Raw genomic sequence first — 26,883 nt, forward strand, 5'->3', positions numbered from 1 at the left:
TTCTAAAAGGATTATGAGAACTTTGATTTCATTGCTAATATAATTGTTATGGAAATGTAATCTTAGATACACAAAACCACTTACAATTTTAACATCAATATTAATACAGTCTAAGTGTTTCTGTAATGATTAAAATGTGCCAAAAGTAAACGCTCCAAAGCAATGTATTCATTTAACTTTATTCCCTGAAATGTATGTGGTCAAACTACTGGAAGACACTGGAGGATTAGCAAGTTTTTGGTTAATAAGGCCAAGCATTGTGTTCAGTCTTCCTCGTCTGAAGCAGGTAAACAAAGAGATTCCAATAATTATCTGTACTATATTTACTTCTCTTTTAAAAACAAAATATAGGCTTTAAATCTGGTTTTAAAAATTTAATATATTCTCAAGATTAAACTGCATGGCTGAACACAACTAGGTTTCTTGAGACTGGAATCTCAAGGCTAATAAAATACAAAAGTTGAAGGAATGTGGCATAGGGCATATTGAAATAGACTGATGAAAAGCTACTTTGTGGTAGGCTTTTTCCAAAGACGCTTTTCCCATTACAAGGAGAGTTAATCTATGAATTTAAATGTGAAATGGATGCAAAGCAACAACTGGCTTGCTGATGTCAGTTGACAAGTCAACTTGCTGAAAATATTTAACTAAAGGAAGGCGCAAATGTAGGATTTTTGACAGTTTCATGTACAAATCTATGTGCATTTTTAAAGACATACCTGTCACTGCTTTTTTTTTTAGAACAAAAACTACATTTGGTATGTGTTGGTATCTCTTCTGAGAAGTAAGTAATACAGACATTTTGATTTGACTACTTTGTTTTCTTTTAAAAAAGGATACATTAATTTAGCTGTTATGTGTCCTAAGCATACAAATGAGAGATTGTCTAGAGTCTTCCTGCAAAAGCTGAATATTCAGAAGGATCAGGCTGTAATCACTCAAATGGAGATCTGACACTTCATTGCAAATATTTATTTTCCTAAATTGTGCTTCCAATTCCAGAATGGAAAATATCTGGTTCATCAGATAAAACATCTAATCGTTTTTGGGAAATAAAATATATAATGTCATACTGTTAATGAAAATCTTATGGTTAGATCTGTAATAGTCTGCTGCTCAGATCTATCAGTTTGGATTGATATTCCTCTTTACTTTCTTCATCAGATTCTTATTTATGCTTTAAATTAAAGTGTAATTATATTAGTACTCTGTGGATTCCAGTACATTTTATAAAAGCAATGAGGAGTCTGATGGCACCTTAAAGACTAACAGTTACATCTGAAGAAGTGTTTTTTTTTAACCCACGAAAGCTTATGCCCAAATAAATCTTGGTCTTAGCCCTGGTCTACACTACAAGTTTAGGTCGAATTTAGCAGCGTTAGATCGATTTAATCCTGCAGCCATCCAAACAACAAAGTCATTTTTGTCGACTTAATGGGCTCTTAAAATCGATTTCTGTACTCCTCCCCGACAAGGGGAATAACGCTGAAATCTACATCGCTGAGTCGAATTTGGGGTAACGTGGACGCAATTTGACGGTATTGGTCTTCGGGAGATATCTCCATTGCGACCGCTCTGGACAGAACTCTGAACTCAAGTGCACTGGCCAGGTAGACAGGAAAAGCCCTGCAAACTTTTGAATTTCATTTCCTGCTTGGCCAGCGTGGCAAGCTGATCAGCACAGGTGACCATGCAGATCTCATCAGCAGAGATGACCATGGAGTCCCAGAATCGCAAAAGAGCTCCAGCATGGACCAAATTGGAGGTATGAGATCTGATCGCTGTATGGGGAGACGAATCTGTGCTATCAGAACTCCGTTCCAAAAGACGAAATGCCAACATATTTGAAAAAATCTCCAAGGGCATGAAGGACAGAGGCTATAACAGGGACTGGCAGCAGTGTCATGTGAAACTTAAGGAGCTCAGGCAAGCCTACCAAAGAGGCAAACGTCTGCTCGGGGTCAGAGCCCCAGACATGCCGCTTCTATGATGAGCTGCATGCAATTCTAGGGGGTGCCCCTACAACTACCGCACACCTGTACGTGGACTCCTGCAAGGGAGTCTCATGCAACAGGGATGAGGATTTTGGGGACGAGGAAGATGAGGAGGGGGAGGATAGTGCACAGCAGGCAAGCGGAGAAACTGTTCTCCCCGACAGCCAGGAACTGTTGATCACCCTGGAGCCAATACCCTCCCAACCCGGGCTCCTGGACCTTGAAAGCAGAAAAGGCACCTGTGGTGAGTGTACCTTTTGTAAATATAATAGACGGTTTAAAAGCAAGCATGTTTAATGATTAATTTGCCCTAAAGACTTGGGATGCATTCATAGCCAGTACAGCTACTGGAAAAGTCTATTAATGTGTCTGGGGATGGAGCAGAAATCCTCCAGGGACATCTCAATGAAGCTCTCCTAAAGGTACTCCCAAAGCCTTTACAAAAGGTTTCTGAGGAGGGCAGCCTTATTGAGTCCTCCATGGTAGGACACTTTACCACGCCAGGCCAGTAGCATGTAGTCTGGAATCATTGCATAAGAAATCATGGCAAGCGTGTGCTCCCGGTGTTTGCTGGCATTCAAGCAACATCCATTCTTTATCTCTCTGTTATGCTCAAGAGAGTGATATCATTCATGGTCACCTGGTTGAAATAGGGGAATTTTATTCAGGGGACATTCAGAGGTGGCTGTTCCTGCTGGGCTGTTTGCCTGTGGCTGAAAAGAAATATTCCCCGCTGTTAGCCACGCGGTGGGGGGAGTGGTGAAGCCATCATCACAGAGAATTGGGTGGGGTGGGAGGTTAGTTGGGTTTGTGCTGCACGTTAACCCAAAAACATCAGCCCATCCTTTTAAATGACCAACGTGTCTTTTTCAGTTTTACTCCCACAGCTGCAAATGTTTCAATGCTGCCACTAGCATCTCCGTCCCAGAGGCTAGCGCAGATAAGAAGGCGAAAAAAACGCACTCGCAATTAAATGTTCTCTGAGCTCATTCAGTCCTCCTGCACTGAAAGAGCCCAGCAGAATGCGTGGAGGCAGACAATGTCACAGTCCAGGAAAGCACAAAATAAATGCGAGGATAGATGGCTGGAGCAACAGGAGAGGTGGGGGCAGCATGATGAAAGGAGGCTGGATGCAATGCTGAGGCTACTGGAGGATCAAACTGATATGCTCTGGCATATGGTTGAGGTGCAGAAAAGGCACAGAGTGTCACTGCAGCCCCTGTGTAATCAACCACCCTCCTCCCCAAATTCTGTAGCCTCCTCACTCAGACGCCCAAGTGCGTGCCGGGGGAGGGGGCTTCAGGCACCCAACCACTCTGTCCCAGAGGACTGCCCAAGCAACAGAAGCTGGCATTCAATAAGTTTTTGAAGTGCAGTGTGGCCTTGTCCTTCCCTCCTCTCCTCCTCCCCCACCCCTCCCGGGCTACCTAGGCAGTTATCCCCCTATTTGTGTGACGAATTAATAAAGAATGCATGAATTTGAAACAACAATGACTTTATTGCCTCTGAAAGCAGTGATCGAGGGGGGAGGGGAGGACGGTTGGCTTACAGGAAAGTAGAGTGAACCAAGGGGGCAGGTTTTCATCAAGGAGAAACAAACAGAACTATCACACCATAGCCTGGTCAGCCATGAAACTGGTTTTCAAAGCTTCTCTGATATGCAGTGTGCCCTGCTGTGCTCTTCTAATTGCCCTGGTGTCTGGCTGTGCGTAATCAGTGGCCAGGCGATTTGCCTCAACCTCCCACCCTTACATAAATGTCTCCCCCTTACTCTCTCAGATCTTGTGGAGCACACAGGAAGCAGTAATAACAATGGGAATATTGGTTTCGCTGAGGTCTAAGCGAGTCAGTAAACTGCGACAGCGCGCTTTTAAACGTCTAAATGAACATTCTACCACCATTCTGCACTTGCTCAGCCTATAGTTGAATAGCTCCTGCCTACTGTCCAGGGTGCCTGTGTATGGCTTCATGAGCCATGGCATTAAGGGATAGGCTGGGTCCCCAAGGATAACTATGGGCATTTCAACATCCCCAACGGTTATTTTCTGGTCTGGGAATTAAATCCCTTGCTGCAGCTGTTCATACATAGCAGAGGTCCTGAATGCGAGCGTCGTGTACCTTTCCTGGCCATCCCACGTTGATGTTGGTGAAACGTCCCTTGTGATCCACCATTGCTTGCAGCACCATTGAAAAGTACCCCTTTCAGTTTATATACTCGCTGCCTTGGTGCTCCGGTGCCAAGATAGGGATATGGGTTCCGTCTATCGCCCCACCACAGTTAGGGAATCCCATTGCAGCAAAGCCATCCACTATGACCTGCACATTTCCCCAGAGTCACTACGTTTGATAGCAGCAGCTCAGTGATTGCGTTGGCTACTTGGATCACAGCATTCCAGACTTACCGGTAGCTGTCTGGTGTTGCAAGCTTCCAGAGGGCTATCGCCCCTCGCTTGTAAACTGTGAAAGCTGCTCTCATCTTGGTATTATTGCGCTTCAGGGCAGGGGAAAGCAAGTCACAAAGTTCCATGAAAGTGCCCTTTCGCATGCAAAAGTTTCGCAGCCACTGGGAATCATCCCAGACCCGCAATACTATGCGGTCCCACCAGTCTGTGCTTGTTTCCCGGGCCCAGAATCTGCGTTCCACGGCATCAGTCTGCCCCACTGCCACCAGGATGGCCAAATTGCCAGGGTTCATGCTTTGAGAGAAGTCTGTGTCCATGTCCTCATCATTCTCGTCACCACGCTGCCATCGCCTCCTCGCCTACTTTTGCCGGTTTTGGTTCTGCACATACTGCATGACAATGCGGGAGGTGTTTACAATGCTCATAACTGCTGTGGTGATCTGAGCAGGCTCCATGCTTGCCATGGTAATGCGTCTGCAGGAGAGCACAGTTGCAGGGGAAGCGGTGGTTGGATGACGAGTTTTACAGACCTACTGCACCGTCCGCTGCCAGGACACCACAGCGGAGCAGGCTGCATGCTTGCTGTGGTTTGGCGAGACAAGAGCAGTCGAGTAGAGTTGCAGCGGAAGCGGCGGATGATGATGGTCATATAGAGGACCTGCGAGACCATCAGGAGAGCAGAGTGGCAGCGGAAGCGGTCATTTGATGACGACGGTTTGCAGCCCTATTGCACCATCTGCTGAAAGCAGTATGGCGCCTGCACGGAAAAAAGGTGCAAAAAGATTGTCTGCCATTGCTTTCACGGAGGTAAGGGCAACTGACGACATGTACCCAAAACCGCCCACGACAATGTTTTTGTCCCATCAGGCATTGGGAGCTCAACCCAGAATTCCAGTGGGCGGCGGAGACTGCGGGAACTGTGGGATAGCTACCAACGGTGCAACACTCCGAAAGTTGACACTAGCTTCAGTGCTGTGGATGCACTCTGCCAACTTAATGCGCTTAATGGGGGGACACTTGCTTTCTAAAAAATCGACTTCTATAAATTCGACATAATTTCTTAGCGTAGACATACCCTTAAGGTGCCACCAGACTCCTCGTTGTTTTTGTGGCTACAGACTAACACGACTACCCCTCTGTTACAATATAAAATGTACTGTATCACAATTGTGGAGGGAAAAGGGAAGAGGTGTGCCACATTAGGGCAGCAAGTCACAGTTGGATCCCAATGTTTTTAAACTTTTTTTTGCTCCTGTCCCATTGATTATCCTCTTCTAGTGATCAGGATGAGCAACTAAGTGTATAAATTCTCATTCCTCTACAATAGATTGGAAAGATTACCAAGAAGAAAAACAATAACTTTTTGGAGAAACAGATTAGCAGAACTTCCATGTAACCACTGCAACCTGGAAAATCTAGCTCACACAGTCTATATATGAAAGTCATTCTAGCCCAGTACCAGTTAGTGAGAGGCAAACATGAAAGGTTTGGGTTGGATATGCATCCAAAAGTTCAGAGGCTTATCAAAACCTCTTTGGACTAGAAATTTTACCTGGAACTGTAATACTTCTGGGCACAGGTCTGAAATGCCTTTTTGGCATAATGATTTGAAGTATGGGGCTGACAAAGTATTGAAGCAGTTTGCTGCAGAAGTCTTTCTGAGTGCCAGCAGGGCAAGGTATGTACTTCCCTAAAAAATTTAAAGACAAAATCTTAGATACTTTACAACTCAATATTTAATCACTAATTTCCAAAATATGAAACTGTCTTTTTCCTATTAGGAAATGTATTTATGGTACCAAATTATTGTGCCATAACTGTACGTAAACATTGGTAGCTTCTGTATATTACCTAACTTAGGAACAAATTTAATTTGTCTTTTTTTTTTTTTTAAGAATAATTTTCAAATGTTTTCTGTAGACCCCACTGAATTAAATCTTTGTTGTCCTTCTCAAGGTAAACTCCTGAGACTGATGCATCATGTTGCAAACTGCTTTCAAATCTAGGTTCTGTAGTTTTGATTTCTTCTGGTTTTTCCTCTCCCTACTCCTCAGATCTCATCAAAGAGAATCACGTTTTTGTTTTGGTGTATTAGATAACAGATCTGTGTCATACTTGATTCCCATTTACTTTCCATATAATGCTTCACTGGCTTGAATTTACTACCTTCGCTACAATTTAGTATGATAGAACTTTGCTATGAATTATAGCGTACACGTTATTGAACTTGTTGTGGTGCCTTTTTAAAAATATGATTCCCTGACAACAAGCAGGCTGAATTCATGGTTGCCATGATACTAATTAACAAAAATGAGGCATTGGCCAGCTTGTACTTGTAAGCTTGTAAGTTGAATTCTAGGTACGAAATCTGTTTAAGGCAATTTATTCTTTCAAATCCATAAAAGCAGACAGCTTCTCAGTATGCTGAAGGTTTTCTGAATACGAAGAGTTGAAAACAAAAAATGACTGCATGTTGTGTACAAAGATATGGCTTTACAGAGCTGATCAGTGATAGTGGAAAGGCCATTTGTTAAATCAAAATCGGCACAGATCATCCTTAAAGGAGTCTTATAGTCACTTTATTGGTTACAAGCCACATCAATGTACTATCAGTGGCTTTGAATTAAGGCAGCTTGAAAAGTTCATCCTGTTTTGGACAAAGCGTGCATAGTACTCTTGGTTGTTTTTTCCCCCCCTATGAAAATAGGTATGATTCCTCCTTTAGTATTCATTTTTAATTTAGAAGTAAGTTTAAACCAATAACCAACAGATTGATCCTTGGAATGTTACACTGTAGTAAGAAGCTAAGCTTCTTTTGAATGAACTTATTCAAATGTTCAGTAATTACCATACAAAGGTAAACATAAGATGATAGATTAATATATTGTGTTGATCTGTAGAATCATAATTTAAAGATGAAAAAATGTAAATATCAGAGAGAAATGTGTGGACCTAAAGTATCGAAGCATTCAGAATGAAAGAAAATAACTGAAAATGGTACAAAGAATGCAATAGAGACTACAGCTAATTTTACTATTCTGTCTTGTTATATCCACTTGTGATCTTATCGTATGCTTGGATTGCAAGCTCTTCAGGCCAGGAACCATTTTTTTGTTGTGTGTTATGACTACCACAGACGTCTATCCCTGATTGGGGTGTGTAGGGTCTTCTGCAATCCACAAATCACGGTGTAAGGCTTGATGAATGCCTGCTGGCCTATACGTATTGTATGATGTTAAAATAATGTCCAGTGCTGGATCATATGAATTTGTAAAACTACAAATCGTACATTTTAAATTTGTAGCAGTGTACTTGTGAAATCATCTTAACAAGTAAATAGTAGGTAATAGTATATGCGCTTTAGTTGTGTTTCCACTACAACTCTAGGGATATGATTCTAACAGGTGTTGCACACCATTTACAGCATTGCCAACATGCGATTTTTTTTCCCAAACAGCAAACCTGATGGTAAAAAGGGTCTAGTCTTCATAGTTGCAGAGAAAAACTTGAAAACATGCATATGAAAGGCTCAAAAACCAGAAAGCAAATTAAAAATAACTCAGCACTAATTTGTCAGAGCTCATGATTTTTGAACTCTGCATCAGCACTGCCCATAATGTAGAGGTGAGTGTACTTGGAACATTTCAGGATCTTATAGCTCGGTTGCCTTTAAGTGTCACTGGGCAGAGTTGTTACAGTGTAAATTCAAAACAAAACAAAATGCCTTTAATGTTGCAACTACAAAATAGTCTGACTTTCTTTTGTCATAATAGTACATTCCCTTCTTTGTGCCTAAAAATGTTTACTCTCATACTAGTTGGTTATTATAAGGTATCTAGCACTGTGATCCAAAGGATACTTAAATATTTAAGATATAAAAAGTAAGCATCTTTTCGTTAATTTCCTATATTATAGCTCCTTCAAATCTGCAATCCACTTCCACAGTTAGTCAAAACCCCATGTGCTGAATATAGTAGATTCCTGCCTTTCTGCAGTGGGAGCCATATGGGCATGTGGGTGTGAGACAGGAACACAAATAAGTCAAATGGTAGTCCTTTCAGTTGGAATAGGAAATACAGGTAATGCTGTAGAGTTGCTACTGGTGGTAACATTTTGTCAAATTGCACCCATAGTATTTCAGAAAACAACTTTACTCCTTGCTTCTAATGGCACATCACTTCTAGAAACCCTAGATGTGCAAATAATAAACCTTGTTAGTTCCATTGTAGATTGACTAACTTGATGAGGATGTACCTTGGTACTTTAGGAATTCCATTTCTCCAAAGACCTGTTGGTCTCAGAAATGCCAGAAACCCCATTACTCAGTTCCAACAACATCTTGGTTCCCTAAATTCCCCATGGTACCAAGACAATCACCATCCGCATCCTTAACTGCTCTACCTCTATCGAGCAATGAAGAAGAGGAGGATGACAATGACATATATTCAGTCTCAGTGGAGAGCTCCCCAGGGCAATGTCAAGGGACTAGTCACCTAGAAACAGTCACAGAGACACAGAACTGCCATGAGAGACAAGGCCCACCCTCTTGGTATGGACATGCTTAGGTAACGCCACCTGTGCCCTTTGCACCACCCCAGCGACTGTACTGGGACCAATAGGCAGCCTACAGGCACCAGTTCTCTTGGACCTCAGGTGTCTCTCACCAGGATACAGGAAGACTATCTCCCTCAGCTTCCCTTTCTAAATCCCCTGATCCTCAAGAGAAGACTGTTGAGGAACAGGAAGCAAGACTGGACAAGGCAATTACTCTAGCAACAAACATCTCCTCAACCTCTCCTGACTAAGCCGTTCTGTATCCTCCACCAACCATTGCAGATGACTTCCGACAATTCCAGGACCTTACCAAGAGACTAGTGGACTCACTTCATGTCCCCCTTGAAGAAATGAAGGAGTCACAACACAAGCTGCTTGACATCCTGCACTTCCTATCAACAAGGCCCTTCAACACCCAGCAAAAAACATCTGGCAAGCACCAGCCACAATACCGCCCACACACAAAAGGGCAGATAAAAAATATTATGTCCTCTTTAAGGATGTGGACTTTTTTTATTTTCCCATCCATCCCCAAATTCCTTTGTTGTAGATACTGTAAATAAATGGGGCAGACAGACAACGCTAAATCAACACCGAACAACAAGGACTGGAAACGACTGGACTATTTGGCAGGAGATCGTACTTGTCGGCAACCCTACAATTTAGGATTGCTAATTATGGAGCTCTTAGGGCGAAATATAATCATGTCAGTTACTCAAAGCTCAATGCCTTTATTGAACATCTCCCAAATGATCAGAGAAAGAAGTACTAAGCCACTATCACTGAGGGTCAGCTTCATGTGAGGACATCATTGTAGACTTTGTTAGATACTGCTAACAGAGCTGCCTGTTCCATATCAACAGCAATAGTAATGAGGAGAGCTTCTTTGAGGTGGAGGGATAGCTCAGTGGTTTGAGCATTGGCCTGCTAAACCCAGGGTTGTGAGTTCAATCCTTGAGGAAGCCATTTAGGGATGTGGGGCAAAAATTGGGGATTGGTCCTGCTTTGAGCAGGGGTTGGACTAAATGACCTCCTGAGGTCCCTTCCAACCCTGATATTCTATGATTCTATGGCTTCACGTTTCTGGTCTCCCAAGAGAAATCCAAACTACTGTGGAGGATCTTCCAGTCGAAGGATCCAAACTGTTTGTGGAAAAAACAGACAAATCCTTCCATACACTAAAAGACTAAAGTCACGTTGTGTTCTCTGGGGATTTATACACTTGCACAGAAAAGGAGATACAGCAAATCTCAGAAATCACAAAGATCCCAATCTGCTCAATTCCCTCCATCCCAGAGACACTATGAATCCCAGTGGAAAAGGCAACTAATACAAAAATGAAGACTGACAGAGCCCCAAACCTCAACTTCACAACCCTCAACACCAAAACACCAATTTTGATGCATTGGTCGAGGCCCTGAGCTACCCGCTCCCACAACTGCTTGCTGCAAAACTTGGATCATCTACATCCTTTCAGAAACCACCTTGTTCTTTTTTGACAAAACTGGAAACGTATAACAGACAAGTGGGCACTAGAAATCCTCTCCAATGCTTATTCAATCCACTTTTCTTTCCCTCCCCATACCTCTTCTCAGTGACCCTTCTCCCGAACACCTGTTACATCAGGAGATCAAGCATCTCCTAAAGCTGGGTGCTATAGAAGCAGTTCCCAATCAACACAGAGGGAAGGGTTTCTATTCCAAATACTTCCTAATATTGAAAAAGAACAGCAAATGGAGACCCATTCTGAATCTGAGATCACTCAACAGATACGTAAAGACAAGGATTCAAGTTGGTTGTTAGCCCCAGTAATTCCATCACTGGACCACGAAGGCTTGTTCTCAGCCCTTGACCTACAAAATGCTTATTTTCCTATCGTGATCCAACCATTCCACAGGAGTTTTCTAAGATTCACCATTTTCAATACAAGGTACTTCCATCTGGCCTATCATCTGCACCCAGAGTGTTCTTGAAGATCCTTTTGTGGTAGCAGCTCATCTTGCAAACTAGGAATTATATTTCCATATCTAGATGACTGTCTACTCAAGTCACTATCCTTTGACGCCCTGTCAGCCATGCAAAAAAACTATGGCTGTATTCATGTGGCTGGGACTGCAACTAAATGAATTGACTACTGCCAGTACATCTAGAATTCATAGGTGCCTATTTAGATGCAGTAAAGGCCAATGTCTTCCTCCCCTTACGCAGGTTCAACACCTTAACTAACTTAATCTACACAATCCAGGCCAGCCCCCAGACCTCAGCCAGAAATTGCCTTCAGCTACTGGGACATATGGCTGCAAGCACCTTTGTAATAAGTCATACAAGACTCAACATGCATTGCCTTCGAGCATGTCTCAAAACGGTTTACGCACCAAATACGGACAGATGGAGCAAACTGCTGTTGATGTCCTTGACAGTCAAAAATTCTCTCAAATACTGGAAAGATCCGCAGAATGTCTGTGCAGTGGTTCCCTTCACTCAATCACCTCCAACTTTCATACTGACAACAGATGCATCTCTGGTGGGCTGTTAATCAAGACAACCATATGATTGTTTTCTATAAATATATCAGAGGGATAAATACCAGAGAGGGAGAGGAATTATTTAAGCTCAGTACCAATGTGGACCCAAGAACAAATGGATATAAACTGGCCACTAGGAAATTTAGACTAGAAATTAGACGAAGGTTTTTAACCATCAGAGGAGTGAAGTTTTGGAATAGCCTTCCAAGGGAAGCAGTGGGGGCAAAAGATCTATCTGACTTTAAGATTAAACTCGATAAGTTTATGGAGGAGATGGTATGATGGGATAACATGGTTTTGGTAATTAAATATTTATGGTAAATAGGCCCAATGGCCTGTGATGGGCTAGTAGATGGGGTGAGATCCGAGTTACCCAGGAAAGAATTTTCTGCAGTATCTGGCTGATGAATCTGGCCCATGTGCTCAGGGTTTAGCTGATCGCCGTATTTGGGGTCGGGAAGGAATTTTCCTCCAGGGCAGATTGGAAGAGGCCCTGGATGTTTTTCGCCTTCCTCTGTAGCATGGGGCACGGGTCACTTGCTGGAGGATTCTCTGCTCCTTGAAGTCTTTAAACTACGATTTGAGGATTTCAGTAGCACAGATATAGGTGTGAGGTTTTTTTGTAGGAGTGGTGGGTGAAATTCTGTGGCCTGCGTTGTGCAGGAGGTCAGACTAGATGATCATAATGGTCCCTTCTGACCTAAATATCTATGAATCTATGAATATGGTTCAAGGCAAATTGTCTCCCTTCAAATTCCCACTGCATAGCAACCTGGTAGAGCTCAGAGTGGTAAGGAATGCCTGTTCACATTTCCTATCACTAATCAAAGGCAAACACAAATATTATGATAGACAACAGAGCATGTATGTTTTAAATAAATCTCTAGGAAGAGGACTAGAATCATCTTCCCTTTGTGCCAAGTCAATGAAACTGTGAAATTTGGTGCATTCAATATAGCAGCAGCCTACCTTTCAGGCATACAGAACACCACAGCAGGAATTTTTCTCTGGAACACAGAATGGAAAGTAGACCATGCTATTCTCCACAGCATATTTCCCCATTGGGGACTCCCAGAAATAGACTTATTTGCCATAGCCAAAACCAGGAAATGCTCTGTTCTGCTCCAGAGCCAGATTGGATCATCATTCTCTTGAAGACACCTTTCTCTTTTACTGGAACACAGATCTCCTTTATGCCTTTCCTTCAGTTCCTATAATGTTGAAGGTCATGCTCAAGATAAGAGAGAGCAATGGTTATTCTCAGAGTTCCCACAGGCCAAGGCAAACATAGTTCCCATACTTTACTCTGTTAGTGATCTGCCTGCCAATCACTCTTTAGCCCCTTCCTCACCTCCTTTCTCAGGATGCTGGACAGATCCATCACCCCAACTTCCAGGTTCTTCCACTCAAGGCCTGGCTCCTTGATCGTTCGAAAGCATAGTGTGTCTTGTTCAGCATATGTGAAAGAGGTGCTATTTTATATAGCAGAAAAATAATGACTTGTCATATGTATATTCAAAAATGGAAAAAATTCCAATTCTGGTGTTACTCAAAACATGTTACCCATCATATCAGGATGATCTCTAAATTCAGTACAGGTGCATCTCACAGCCATAACAGCCTTCCATCGTAAGATAGACAGCTACTCCATATTTGCTCATCCTACTATGAAAAGATTCCTCAAGGGTATGGATAACCTCTTCCCACAAATCAGACATCCTGCATCAACATGGGATCTTAACTTTCTCCTCAAGTGCCTCACAAGGCCTCCTCTTGAACTCATGGACCCATGGTTGCTTACACATCTATCTATGAAAACAGTATTCTTAGTAGCCATCACTTTGCTCAAAGGATCAGAGAAATAGGGGCTCTTCCATCTGGAGTTCAAATTCATTCCACAAGATGTTTCCACTTCCATAGTTTTCATCAAAAACATTCTCAAACAAGGAAGAGAGGTTTATTCACCTTGTTCAGTAACTGTGGCTCTTCGGGATGTGTCCCGGCATGGGTGCTCTACTAACCACCCTCGCCTTTACTTTGGAGTTTTTACCAATGAGCTCTGCAGTAGAGAAGGAATTGAGGGCAGTTTACCCATGCAGCTCTAGATAGCCACGAGGCAGAGAATGAGACGGAGTGAGTGCATGTGTAGGCCAAACAGACACTGCTACCCAAAATCTCCGATTGAGGTGCGGGGACATGGATACACCTACAGTGGAGCACTGATAGGGGGACACACTTCGAAGAACCACAATTACTGCTCAAGTTGAGTAACCCTTTCATGCTGCACCTGATCAGTTCCAGAATTTCAGGGAGTGCTGTAGGCATCAATGGACAGAACCCTATTGATTTGGCGGGAAATTGGAAAACCGAAAGGGGAAAATGGGAGACACAGGGAGCCCTGCCATCTGTTTAGCAGAACGACAGCTATTGGTTCTGCAGTTGTTTTGAAGATCAAAGAAGTGGCTGATGTCACCCAATAATGCTTTTCAGCCATAGTTCCATATCTCATATGTTCCATCCTCCCAATAATTTAACATGTTGACACTCTGAATGACTTATCTCCCAGATAGAAAGAACGATGGTGATGGGGAGAAGGACGCAGTGGGGATGTGCACACAGCCCCTCAAATGGAGAGGGAGATAATATGAGATCCTGGCATGTGGGGGAGGGGTTCAGAGTCCTTGGCTTCTGTGGAAGAATTGGGGATGAAGTAGGGGAAGTTGCAGGGAGTCCCTGAAATAAAGTGCAATGGGAGATGCACAGGGAACAAGGGAGGAGAAATGCAAGGAGCCCCTGGTGTGTGCAATAAGCTCAGCCTACACAATCTATAAAGGGCTTCTCTGTACAAATGCTTAGTTTGCAGCAAGCTGTGCTAGTGTGCAATGCACTAAATGTCTGTGTGGAGCCTACTGTTATACTAAAAAATCTGTAGTGTGCTTTGATTTACCCCATTTTGAAATGGGAGTAGATTGAATGGTATCACTTAGTGGGCACTTAGTACATGGCAGGCTAGTGTGGGGTAGAGTTACACCCCAGCTTGCTGCAAACTGTGTTCATATAGACAAGCCAGAAGTGTGTGATCTCGTGGTAAGCTCTCAGAAATGAGGAAATGCCAAAGATAAGGTTAGGTGCATAACTTTAACCAATGCCGTTTTGAATATACAACTGTAGTAATCTCAATTACATAATTGTATTCTATTTCTCATATGCAATTAATTACAGTTTCTTTGATCTTAGGGGGAAATTTGCATGTTATGTGATTTTTTTTAATGACTCATAACTTGATCAAATCAAAACTTTTTCTAGAACAAGGTAAGTTTCTGTTCCCAGTAGGGGCTTTTCCGTGCCAGACTTCACCTTTCAACCCCTAAATATTTCGGCTGTTGGGCTGTTCAAAAGTGATTAGAGACTTTTTTATAATAATAGAAAGTATATCCCTCTTCACACTTCAACCTCCTTCTGCTCAAAAGCAGTTAATTGTTTGCTGCTTTCTCCCCCAAAAATCACTTTGGGGCAGAGGCAAGGGCCCTAAACCAGAAGTGGGATCTTGCCTCATGAGTCCTTAACTCAGTGTGACTCCGTAGGGATGTAAAAGCGGCAGAGAGTCCTGTGGCACCTTATAGACTAACAGGCATATTGGAGCATAAGCTTTCGTGAGTGAATATCCACTTCTTCAGATGCACGTAGGGATGGTTTGGGTTGCAGAATGGGAAGTTCCTGGGGAAACTGTTGTCCGTGAGACAGAAGTAGAAACTTGATTGGCTGAGACCACAAGCTTATAATGGCAATTGTTGTGAAACCTTAACGGTAGCAAGCTATGACCTGTGTGCTAGTATACTAACAGCAGAATAACACCTCCTGTGTCACAATCTTTCAGCTGACTGGACTTTTTGTTGGGTAGTAGCAATATTATGTTGGCCTTGGTTGAGAAATATCTTATGGTGATAGTAAAGCAATAACTACATTTTTAAAATTGAAAAATAGGCTTATGTAGGATCAGAAGTTTCAAAATCCTGAAGTATCTCGGGTATTAATAATTGAGGATCTCCTTTGAAATGCCACACTGACAGTAGACATCACAGATTGCCTTAAACAACAAAATTCAGAGTTAAACTTACTTGTGGCAGCGTTAACATTTTTTCTCTTCTGTTAATTTCTGGTGGTTTTCCTCTGTGCATGATTTCTGGTTCCTGTTTAGGGAGCTAAATGCATGTTATTGATTTGGTTAAGGTCTGTCTACACATGGACAGGAATACTTATTGCACTTTAAATTCATGCCTCACTTGAACCTGAATTAATTTTCAAGTGTAGATATTCCCTTAGTTGTTGTATGGTGTACAGAAAGATACTTGTGCATTAGGAATCAACACACACTATTTTGCCTTTATGCATCTATCCATCCACGCATCTTAAAGTGTCTTCTGCCCCGTGATATCAAATATGACTATCCTTAGACATACCAGTCGGAGTTGCTATGATTGCTTGTCTGATAAGAATATCTCCTAGGACTTAACTAAAGAGCAATGGTAACTTTTTGATTTGGCCATATATTTTTCTGATCTATAGCAATGTTAAAGAACATTAAGAAATATTTTCAATGTTTGACTTCAACTGATCATGACCCTCTGGCAGATTAGACAGTAATGCAATGGAGTCTTGTCAGTCAGTGTGGCTGGCGAGGGAGAATACAAAAATGAGGATGGGCTAACCTTGGACATCTTCCAAAACCTGCAGATGCCTGGCTTAGACAGTTTCAGCGCGGTTCATTGTTGTACGGTCATTTTGCTTAGTCGGCGATGCTCACTGGGGAGTCTCATAATCTGGATCCAGTGCAGATCAGAATGCTGATTTGTTTCCTACTAAACAGTATGGGAGTTGACTGAGTTGGCATGAATGAGACTTTAGAATAAAGTTGTCTTTAAATGGATCTGTTTTGTTTTGATGCTGATCTTCAGTCATGTGATCTATATGGTGTAATTGCTGATAACATGTTTTAATCCTTCTGAAGAATTTAATGGAAACAGCATTTACTCGATATTGGTGTCTAGGGGGAACCAGCCTCTACTATCTCTGATTCTGGAATGGAAATTTCTGATAAATCAAAGAGATCTGTTGCTAGCCCTCATGAAATGGGATTTTATCTAAAAAAAAAAACCCTATAGATTGCCTAGATATATTTCCTCTGTTAACATTTGGGGTACACCAGTGAGCACAGGTAATAGGCCTTGTGGTAACTTTGAATCCATCATGTATAACTTCATATTAAACTGAAATCTTCATTAAAAGCTTTGTGTCTGAATAGTTGGGAAGTTACTACCTATCTTATAATTTAGTGTGTGCTTTCCATAATAGTCCACATGGATGCTAGTCTGAAGTGATATTGCAAAAGAGCGCTGCAGAAAATCCATAAACAAAAACTGTTAAGTTGATTTCTAATATTTGATCTCATGCATAGATTTAAAGAACAATGTAGGAAATGAAGCAGCCAACATATCTTTTTCTTTGCTGTTAAACAAAGCATAATGTAATCTTAATTTTAATCTCTGCATTTTACCACTTATGTAACCTGTTTTCAAAAACACTTCTTGGAACATACAACTTTTCATAAAACATTTGGGCCTGGTGAAAAGCCACGGGAAATTAAGCAATACCTGACCCCACTGATACCACAGTGCTTTTCCCAACTGTATGTAATGTAATTGAAACTGACTTGGCAGGAAGTTGTATTGAAGCTGACAGGCTTGATTATAGAACTTTATTTTGTTTTGGATGAGTAGAATCCATAGTTGCAAGGCCATTATTGCTTGCTAATCTTTATTAGACAAAAGCTTGCCTTTGAGAAATGTGTCCAAAATTAGAAAATAGGGTAACTTGTGGTATTCTGACACTGATGAAGATGAATGAGTAGCCATAAAGCAATGGGAGGCTCTAATTCCTGGTATCTTTGGAACTGAAGGCTAAACTATGTGCTGACTAAGTTTTAGTAATATTCTTATGCTTTTCAGCTTTTTAGCTTATATTGCCTTCTGAACTAAAGACTTGCTGAAAACTTCGGAAAAAAGACTGACTGGCAATATTGATCACATTATAGCCTGATTTGTGATTAATACATTTATTCTGATTCCCCACCCCCATTCCCCTTCTCCACACCTCGTCCAAAAATGACATTTCTGGTGGTTGTATTTTAATTTTGGGATGGTCTTGTTTTCTACTAGAGAAAGGCAGGTGTTGAATTCAAACCAAAGTTTATCTGTCATAGGCAAGCTACTGAACTCTTTAATGTCTGAAAAGCCACTTTCTTAGCTTTGTGAGAACACAAAAACCCGAAACACAAGAGAACCCCCCACATCTCTCTAGTTGGGTTTTGGGGTTGGATCTCCCCCCCCCCCCCAAACACACACACACACACACGACTTCTCCCAATCCAGGCCTCTTGCATGCTTTGGAAAATGTCTGGTTTTGTGTTGCTGATACAACTTTAAAAAACAAAACTTTCACTATGGGGAGTGATAGTGAAGGAAGCAGAAAGTCCCGGATTCACAGCCCAATCTTTTCATTTAGGAGATCAAGAGGGCCAATGTTTGTTGCAGGAGGTCTCCAAGAAGACTCTTGTCTCTTACACAAACCAGCCTAACCTCTGCAATAGTTCGATTGTGGAGACGTTCAGAGTAGTCGATCTCAGTCATTCTAGAAACCTAGGTGTTCTTTTAGGTATCACAGCACAGAACAATAAGGACAAAGGGCTTGAACTTGATGCAATATTCATTGATGGACGAAATTCTCATTTGTCTTCATATAGATAAGGTAAATTGTATGGTGTGGGAGAGGAGGAGGAAGGCAAATTGAAAGCAAATATGATCATGTGACTTCTTGAAAGTGGAGTGAGATTGGGTCAGCCTAGAAACTTGTTGGGTTTACATTGTCCTGGGTATTGTCTTTTCATTGTAAACCGTATTTTTTCTTGTCTAAGGTGATAATTGAACTAGATAGAGCAGATTGGTAATAGAAATTCTATTATTAACCTGGCATATTACACTTCTGTTTCTTTCCCCAGTACTATATATTTTCCCCAAATGGACAAGAACACAAGAGACTTCCTGTCCTGGATAAATTAAAATTGCTGACTGCAGTTCACCCGTAGTTCATGATGGCATTTTTCTGTCAGCATTACTTTCATCACAGACGTTTTTGTCTTTTCCTGCCACTGGAAACAATAAATGTGTTTCAAATATTTTTGTAAAATAGTGCAGTATCATAATGCAAACAGATAGCAGTTTGAGCCACTGAACACGGCTTTTTTTACTTATGTTGTTAGATGAGCCTAATTTGGACCTAGCCAAATGTCTCCTTTTTAGAGAGACTTAAGTAGAAAATGTGTTCATACTCCAACATAGTAAAGTGTAGACTTTAATATGTATTTGAAACTTGAGTTTGGCACCAGTTGTACTTTAACTGTCTATGTAATTTTTGGCTTGAGAAATATTCTGTTTTTACAGATGTTGCTTTTAATGCATAAGTGGAAGGTGGTTTTATAGACTCTCTAATTCTTCAGGCTCCAAATTGCTTTAGAATGAGTTGCATATTAAAGTGCAGTACTCTCTTGGGATTGTTTGGATACTGCTGTGATCCAATTTTAGTTTCAATATAGGTCAGTATTCCACTGCCATCTATTTTTTTCCCTGATGCTCCTTTTCTATAACTGCCCCCAACCTCAAATAGTAGTTACTGTTAAGTAGTTAAGAGTGAGAGTGAAGCTTTCATAGGGCTGGTCTTTACTATGGGGAGATCAACAGCGATGCAATCAATTCAGCTAGGGGGTCAGTTTAGCAGGTCTAGTGAAGATGCACTAAATCGATGGCAGAGTGCTCTGCCATCGAAGAGTAAGGGAGGTCTACCGGAGTGCATCTCCCATTGACAGAGCGCAGTGAAGACACCGGGGTAAGTCGACCTAAGCTAAGTTACTCACATAGCTGGAGGAGCAGAACTTAGGTCAACTTATCCTGGTAGTGAAGACAAGCCCATAGACTGAAGCCTGAAGGGACTCCTGTGATTATCTAGTCTTACCTCCTGCATAATGCAGGCCAAAGAATTTCACCAAGCAGTTCTTCACCAGAAGTTATGGGTTTGATTCAAGCTAGAACATATCTTTATTTTTAGAAAGATGCTCCATTTGCTCCAATGGTTTTTTAAATGTTCACCTTATTTCTAGTCTGAATTTGTCTAGCTTCAGCTTCCAGGTATTAGATTTTGTTATGCACAAACGATCACAAACGTCACAGTAACAGTCATCCCTTTTTGCTCTACAGGGAAGTGAATCAGCTTGTATTAGATCCTCTTTTTATTCTTTCTTTTATAAGCTAGTCTTTCATGAATCTGACAGCTTTTTACCACAGCTTACAAAGCAGCACTCTAGTGCATGTGAAACTTAAACTCTGTGCACCAAAGCCATTTCCGTAATGGAACGGAAGAGTCTGTGGTTCAGCCTGTACCATGCATACAAAAATACCTAAAGAAAAACTGCATACTAAGAGAACTATGCTGTGAAAAGGCATGTATGCCATTTCATATCCCTGCTTGTTAATTTGTTCTAGTTTTTCTGGACTAAGCATCATAGGATGCTGAAAACCTTTTGGTTGACACTTAGGCTAAAAGCTAGCTAATCTTAATGTGCTCTCTCGCACTAAACTTGCTATTATGCTTTTGGTTGATGCCATATTTCCAAGATATTTTAAAAAACGATTATTGTTTCATTAGGCATTATTCAGACTTTATCCTGAATTCCTTCAAAATAGAGGTGGATGAAATCAATTCCCTAATACCATGGTAAGGGAACAACAGGGACATGGTTTAGGCCTGTTTATTTTCTTAGGTATGAGGACCTCCATCATAGCATCCCTAGCCTTCTAGTGATTTGGTTGGAATTCTTTTGGGGAAATGAATTTTCTAATCTTGTAGATAACAACGAAGCAAAAAAACTACTGGCAAATACCGACACACAAAGTAACTTTTGTTAGCTTAGAACTTATTAGTGAAGTTGAGATTTCAGTGCAAACTTAACCACAGTAGGGAACACAACCCAAAAGTCTTGAATGTGTGTCATTGTGAGACTGGACGTACAGAAGTGAAGGATAGTTTTCTAATTGCTTTGACCCAATTTTTAAAAATCTCTTTCAGAAAATGAAGACTGTCTGCATCATGTTGTTCATGAACGTTTAGGGGAGCTGCTTCGTGTCCTAAAGGCAGTGATAAGTAAACATCAGACTCTCAATTCAGTTGACATTCTTAGTGCTGCAGGAACAGTCATTGCAAAGGTGAAAGGTAAGGAAATATCACCTCTCAAATTCAGGAAAAATGGGGAACTAGTAATTTATAACACCCAGGGTCTGTTATTTCAGTGTATTAGCTTTGGAACAAATAAAACTTTATGATCTAGATTGCAGATATGCAAAAGGAAAATAGCCTTATACAAATTATTTTAAACTTCTGAGTAGTCCAGTACATTTTAAAGTCTGTCTCTTCCCCCACCACTCCCCTAAGTCAGCTGTATTATTAAATAAGCTTGCTCTTCCATTTTTAATAAAGGAAAAATTGAATTACAGTACTACAGGAAGCAAACTGTAATAATACCTAGTGCTTTGAAAGCTGTCTCTTTATATCAGTCTTTGTTTAACTGTACATGTATGTAATTAAGATTAACACTAGTATATTTGTCATTACATGAGATTTACCCTCCTGAATAGGCTTACTTTGATCTTCCAGCGAATGCCTCTTTAATATTATCAGCTTTCAATTGGTTCATAATATAAATGTGTAGAGAAGATATGAAATCATGTCCTGATTGAATAAACTTCCAGATCAGTAATACAAATCTGTAATGCTCGATAGGCCTTGTTTTTGTAGTCCCAAAATTGGAGGACAAAATGAATGTGCTAAAGTTGTCCATAAAGAACAGAATATCAGAGTTGTAGATGTTGGCACATGCTGCTCTGGGCACTTGCTGCTGCAGTTCTCCAGCTGGCTTCAGACCCAGCCCAGACAGGAAGAGACATCACCAGGGTGACCCGCATAATCATTCTAGCTCTCTCTGCACTGGCAGTGCTTTCTACTCTTAACCTTTGACAGGGGGGAGGGATAGCTCTGGTTTGAGCATTGGCCTGCTAAACCCAGGGTTGTGAGTTCAATCCTTGAGGGGGCCATTTAGGGATCTGGGGCAAAAATTGTGGGTTGGTCCTGCTTCAAGCAGGAGGTTGGACTAGATGATCTCCTGAGGTCCCTTCCAACTCTAACCTTCTATGATTCTATAATAACCTTCCAGCAGTCCCAGGTTTTGCAGGGCTGCCCACAAAAGCTCCTGTCCCATTTGAAGGGCGCGCTGGCTGGCCTCGGCTCCCCATTCTGGACATTGAGACCTGGCTCTGGCAAGCGGGGTAGCAGTGCCACTCAGATTTGAGCTGGCCCCCTGATGGGGGATGGCCAGTCCAAATTTGAGTTAGCAGCACTATGACTCCATGCACCAGGGTCCAGGGAGTGATGCCCAGAGTGGGAAGCTGAGCCCAGCCATCCATGAGGGACAGGAGTCACTGCTATGAGTAGTAGTGGCTTGTGTCCCTCACAGATGGCTGTGGGCAGGCTTGCTCTGCAACTTTTTCTCTCCCCACCCGCCAGGCTTGCCACCCACTGAGGGCAAGACTTGTTCCACTTTAGCCACTAGAAATCTTGGGAGGTATGCTTGGATACAACTTTCTGTGTAGTCCTAGGATTATCCTGTCGCCCAGGAAGTTACTGTGGAGCTAGCTAGGGCTGCTGTCACTAGGCCCTGCCTACATGACATGGAGAATGCTCTGAAGTGTGAGTAAAAATCCCACCTGCTTTTCTTCCTCTGTCAAGAGCCGTGCAGGGATTCTCTGTGCTGACATCTTGTGTTTCTTTATATAACTTTTTCCTTGCTCTAGGTATTTTCTCTTGTTCTCTACTTATCTTTTGTAGCGATGTCCAACATATTATTTCTTCCCCTCCCCTCTGGCATAGATATTGCTGCTATGTCAGTTAAGAATACTGTTCGGTTTATCTGTATCCTTCTCCTACATGGAGGTAATACTTCTTATGGTTATTTTCTTCTTGCCAAGTAGCTCCTCCTGCTTGTGCTTTAGAAGTACTGCATACACTAGAACCCCAGTCTTCTGTCTCTTCCTGGTGCAAGCAGAGTTTCCTGTAGGGCTCTCCCGGAAATGGAGGTTCCTGTGAAGTCATAACTCCACTGGTTCTGTACTTGCTGTCAGCACTGTCGGAGCAAATGACCTGAATTTCTAATATAAAAAAAAAACAAGCAGAAGAGTAAACTTTAAAAACACTCGTCTCATCCCCTGGCTCAAAACTTTTTTTTTTTTTTTTTTTTTGGTAATCATAGCATGAGTACAAACTCCATTTGACTTTCTTTGCAGGTCATCTTTAAAGCCCAGACTTAGTCCATGTAATTTGTTCACTCACACCAGAAATAGACTTGATAGCTAGTGTTCAGTTTAGTGCTAATTAACCAGAACATATGTTGTTAGTTCGTTTGGTTTTTGCAAAGTTTGAAACTAGATGGGCAGTTTTATCAGCATTTGAGAGTAATAGAGCGACTACACAATGTTTTTGTGAAACATAATTGTATATTGTGTAATGCTATATTTTTTTTTGGGTAAAAGTCATGTTTTAGGGGGAAATGGTGTCTAAAGTCAGATGTATGAAAACAGCTATACCCCTTTAAATACAATATATATAAATCTCACTGCCTCCTCACCCCACTGAGGAGGGCACTGACCACCTGCAGCAGCATCCTCCACCCTCGCACCACAACCCTAATTCCAACTTGGTCAAACCGAACTGTCATGCCTAACCTCTGCAAGCTGAGTGCAGGGTTGTTGACTTTCTTTCCATCCCTCCCACCCCAGTGGGGCTTCCCCTTATCACTGGGCTGGTGACCTACCTTCAACCTTCCTGTTTCCCACCATTTGAGAAACTCTGCTTTATTAAAATCACAGACAGAAAAGTCATGGTCAAACAGAAAAATTACAGTATCCATGATGTTTTTAGCCCCATGACAAACCAGCACCTTAGTAATGAGTATATGACAATATTACTATCAACATGCTTTAAATAAAAAGGGCATTGTATAACAGTGCAGTTGCATCATCCAGTCTTTTTTCAGCAAGTGAGCCCAGCTAGGTCCAATAGCATGGCTATAGCTTTTTATGTACACATGAAGTATTGGCATGCAGCCATAGCTCATTTAGAAAATTTAAGGTCAGGTCTATACTGTGAGCTTACATCAGTATAACTGTGTCATTCAAGGGTGTGGAAAATCCACACCCATGAGCGATGTGGTTATACTGATCTAACCCCTATGTAGACAGTGCTATGTTGATGGGAGAGCTTCTCCTGTCAACACTGCTATCGCCTCTCAGGGAGGTGGATTAACTATGCTGACAGGAAAAGCTCTCCCATTGGCATCATAGCATCTTTACTAAAATGCCGCTGCGGCACAGCTGCATCAGTGCATTGTATGTTAAGACAAGTGCTAAGTAGAGTCTTGCCTCATGGAATGAGAGACCTTTACACAGGGAAAATGTGTGTGGTGGACAGTGATTTTGCTGTTACAGTAAGTAACAGTCTTTCCCTTGAGCTGGAAAGGAACCAGAGTTCTAACATGTTTCTAGTTTGAATCACACTGCTTCAAGAGCTGTTTCAGAAGAGATTAGAAACCCAAGGTTCTGATTCTTTGGGGGGATTTAAAATTTAATAGAACCTTTTGCACATTTTGAGGGGATATGATTTGGTGACCTGATTAAATTCTAATGTGTAGCTACTTTCTTCCTAACTACTGTAAATTTCCATCTTCCTTTTAATAAAATACTGTATTCGTCACTTGCTGGCTATCAAAAGACTTCAGTGAAAAATGTTTTAATGTTAGCCTTAGTCATTCACTGTTCTCCTCATGTGCCTGGGGATTTAAATATGAGTTGTTATGTGAACGGTGCTCTTTCAAATAGTGCCTGCAATTTTATTCCTCCCTGTCCCCCTCCCTGAAGAATTTGCACTTGTATAAAAATGATCTCACTTCACCTAAAGTATAATATTTGCTGAATGCAAAGTCCCTTTGTCGTGCTCAGCTCTTTTGAGCCACTTTGCCAGATTGCTGGAGGGCTGAGGGACCTTCCTGAGACTGCCTTTCCCACCAGTGTTCCAGGACCCACTTTCTGCAACTCTGTTGTGAAGGGGAAAGAATCCATCCTATGCAAAAATTTGCTAGAAGTTAAAAGCATGAAAGTTATAGACTTTTACAGAAAGTACTTTAAACCCATATATTATCTTTCTTTATTATTTGCTTTCTATGGGTTAGGAATCACGCTGCAATACTCTCTAGCATAGATGTTATGCTCTGTGGAATGGCTCAAAACCACCTGCATCACTTACTTTTAAATTATGTAGGAATCTTCCACAAGAGTGGTATTAAGGTGGGTACTTATCCTGGGGCAGCTGGCACATCACTCCTCATGCCCTCCCCAGAGGCCAAGTGCAGAACTACAGTTGTCACTGCCTCAGTTTCTCCAATGAGACATGTATGTAGTGAAGTGTACCCCTTCAGTCTAATTTATCTATCCAAAGGCCAATCAGACATGCAGGCAAGCCTTCACCCCAGCATCCTTAGTGGGAGGCAGAGTTAATCTTAATCTCTTTGTCCCATCTAAATCCACTCATCTCCCTCATCCAGGCTCCTTATCATTAAGGTGCTCTCAACCCAGCCTCCTTCCCTCCCTAGAGGGACTCTTACCATCACCTGGGGAAGGATTCCTTCTCAGAGCTCAAATCACCGCAGTTCTTCTCCAGAGTGGCATGTAGTTCCTCTGTGATCCGGACAACCTGCTGCTGTTTAGTAAAGTCCTTCTCCTTAGGGACTTGGCTCTCTTAGTGTGCTCCCCTTTCAGAATCTCTCTGGTTTAGGAGTACCTTTCCTCGGTCCCCTTTACTGGTGAGCTCCCTAAATAACTTCCCTGAGAATTCCTTCTCAGCTGGAGTTTCCTTCCTGTCTTTTGGAACTCTGTCTGAAGTCTCATAACCCTTCATTACGCCGCATGGGTGTTCCTTAGCTAATTAATTGCTGCCCAGCCAAATAAGCAATTAACTACTTGCAGGTAGATCTGGGTTGGCTTGTTCTCCTTAGCAGAGCCTATCACAGGTAGACTTGGAGCCTGGCCCCCTCAGGAGCCAGCTGTTTTGTGACAGGCATGTTTACAGCGTGTATGCTTTGTGTGCAGCATGTGCTTTGTGCCAGTTGTTGAAGCAGAAGGTGATTTTATAGGAAGTAGGCACCTATCTTAATCTGAGCTCTCAACCACAGGAGTCTTTGCGCAGCTTTTCAGTGGTCATGAAGTAGACTGACTCTCCTCTCCCAGATCCCAACTTCTTAATTCCTTGCTGTGTGTCACCACCAGACTCCAACTCCATGGATGCTCTAATCTAAACTAGTTTGGGAAGTTGAGGATGAGAGTTCTAAAACAATGTCAAGAGAAGCTGATACAGACATGGTCAGAAAAGCAGAGTAGGGCAGGCCATTGACACTGCAACTGTAGGAGTGGATCCTTTCACTTGTTGAGCCATTTTCACTCTTGAGCCATTTTCCCAAACAGACTGCAGAGGACCAGGCACCTGGGAAGTGCCTTCAGTGCCGAAGCCCTTTTTATGAAGAATTTTCCCACTTGGGATACAATTTAAAAGTACATAAGCAATCCTGAATTTAAGCCTCTGATCGAACAATGCAACGCATAGAACTGGTCAAATATTTCCAATTTGCCTACCCCGTTGAGATAATTGGACAACTTACAAACATGTCCTCTCTCTCTGCTCCTAGTTAGTCTGATGCAAACAAGTTATAAATTTGGAGCCAAATTCACTGCACTGACTGCTGTGGAGATGTGCTTTCTTATGCCATCAGTGAATTTGAGCCTTCGTTCTTCATACCAGCTTTTTAAAAAAAAAAAACAAAAAAAAAACCTCTTATTGCAAAGTTCTGGTGAGAGTTTCATTTGTAGCTGATGTCTAGAACGGCATGGATTGCAGCTGTTGCACAGCCAGTGTATGTTTGCTAATACACATGGCAGAGAGATACAGCAAGGTGTTAGGGGCTGGGGGATTATTAGTAGAATTCGAAAGACAAAATCAGCCCTAAAATGGTGTTAGGGAATTGTTCACAATTGAATAATTTAAGATTAATAACAAAAGAATAAGCTCTAGCAGCAACTTCTGCTCTTTTTAAACAGGACGCTTTGTCTCAGTTAAATCGTGTTGTTAATAGAAATATGTCAGCATCTCAACGAATTCAATATATGAATATGGAAGTTCAGTTTACTTTTAGTTAAGTGGTTTTTC

The 26,883-nt window shown here is 41.8% G+C and overlaps 1 protein-coding gene across 6 annotated transcripts in view; it reads left to right on the forward strand.

Moving 5' to 3' along the window:
- The window catches only part of ARHGAP29 (Rho GTPase activating protein 29), a 94,221-nt gene that overhangs the window by 34,580 nt on the left and 32,758 nt on the right, over positions 1–26,883 (forward strand). For all 6 annotated transcript variants that reach the window (XM_073357006.2, XM_073357012.2, XM_073357013.2 and 3 more), the window contains exon 3: positions 20,650–20,793. In XM_073357006.2, coding sequence (XP_073213107.1) covers positions 20,650–20,793 — 144 coding nt within the window. The remainder of the gene's footprint in view (positions 1–20,649; positions 20,794–26,883) is intronic.

Source organism: Lepidochelys kempii, chromosome 8 (genome assembly GCF_965140285.1).
Source record: "Lepidochelys kempii isolate rLepKem1 chromosome 8, rLepKem1.hap1, whole genome shotgun sequence".
NCBI lineage: Eukaryota > Metazoa > Chordata > Testudines > Cheloniidae > Lepidochelys > Lepidochelys kempii.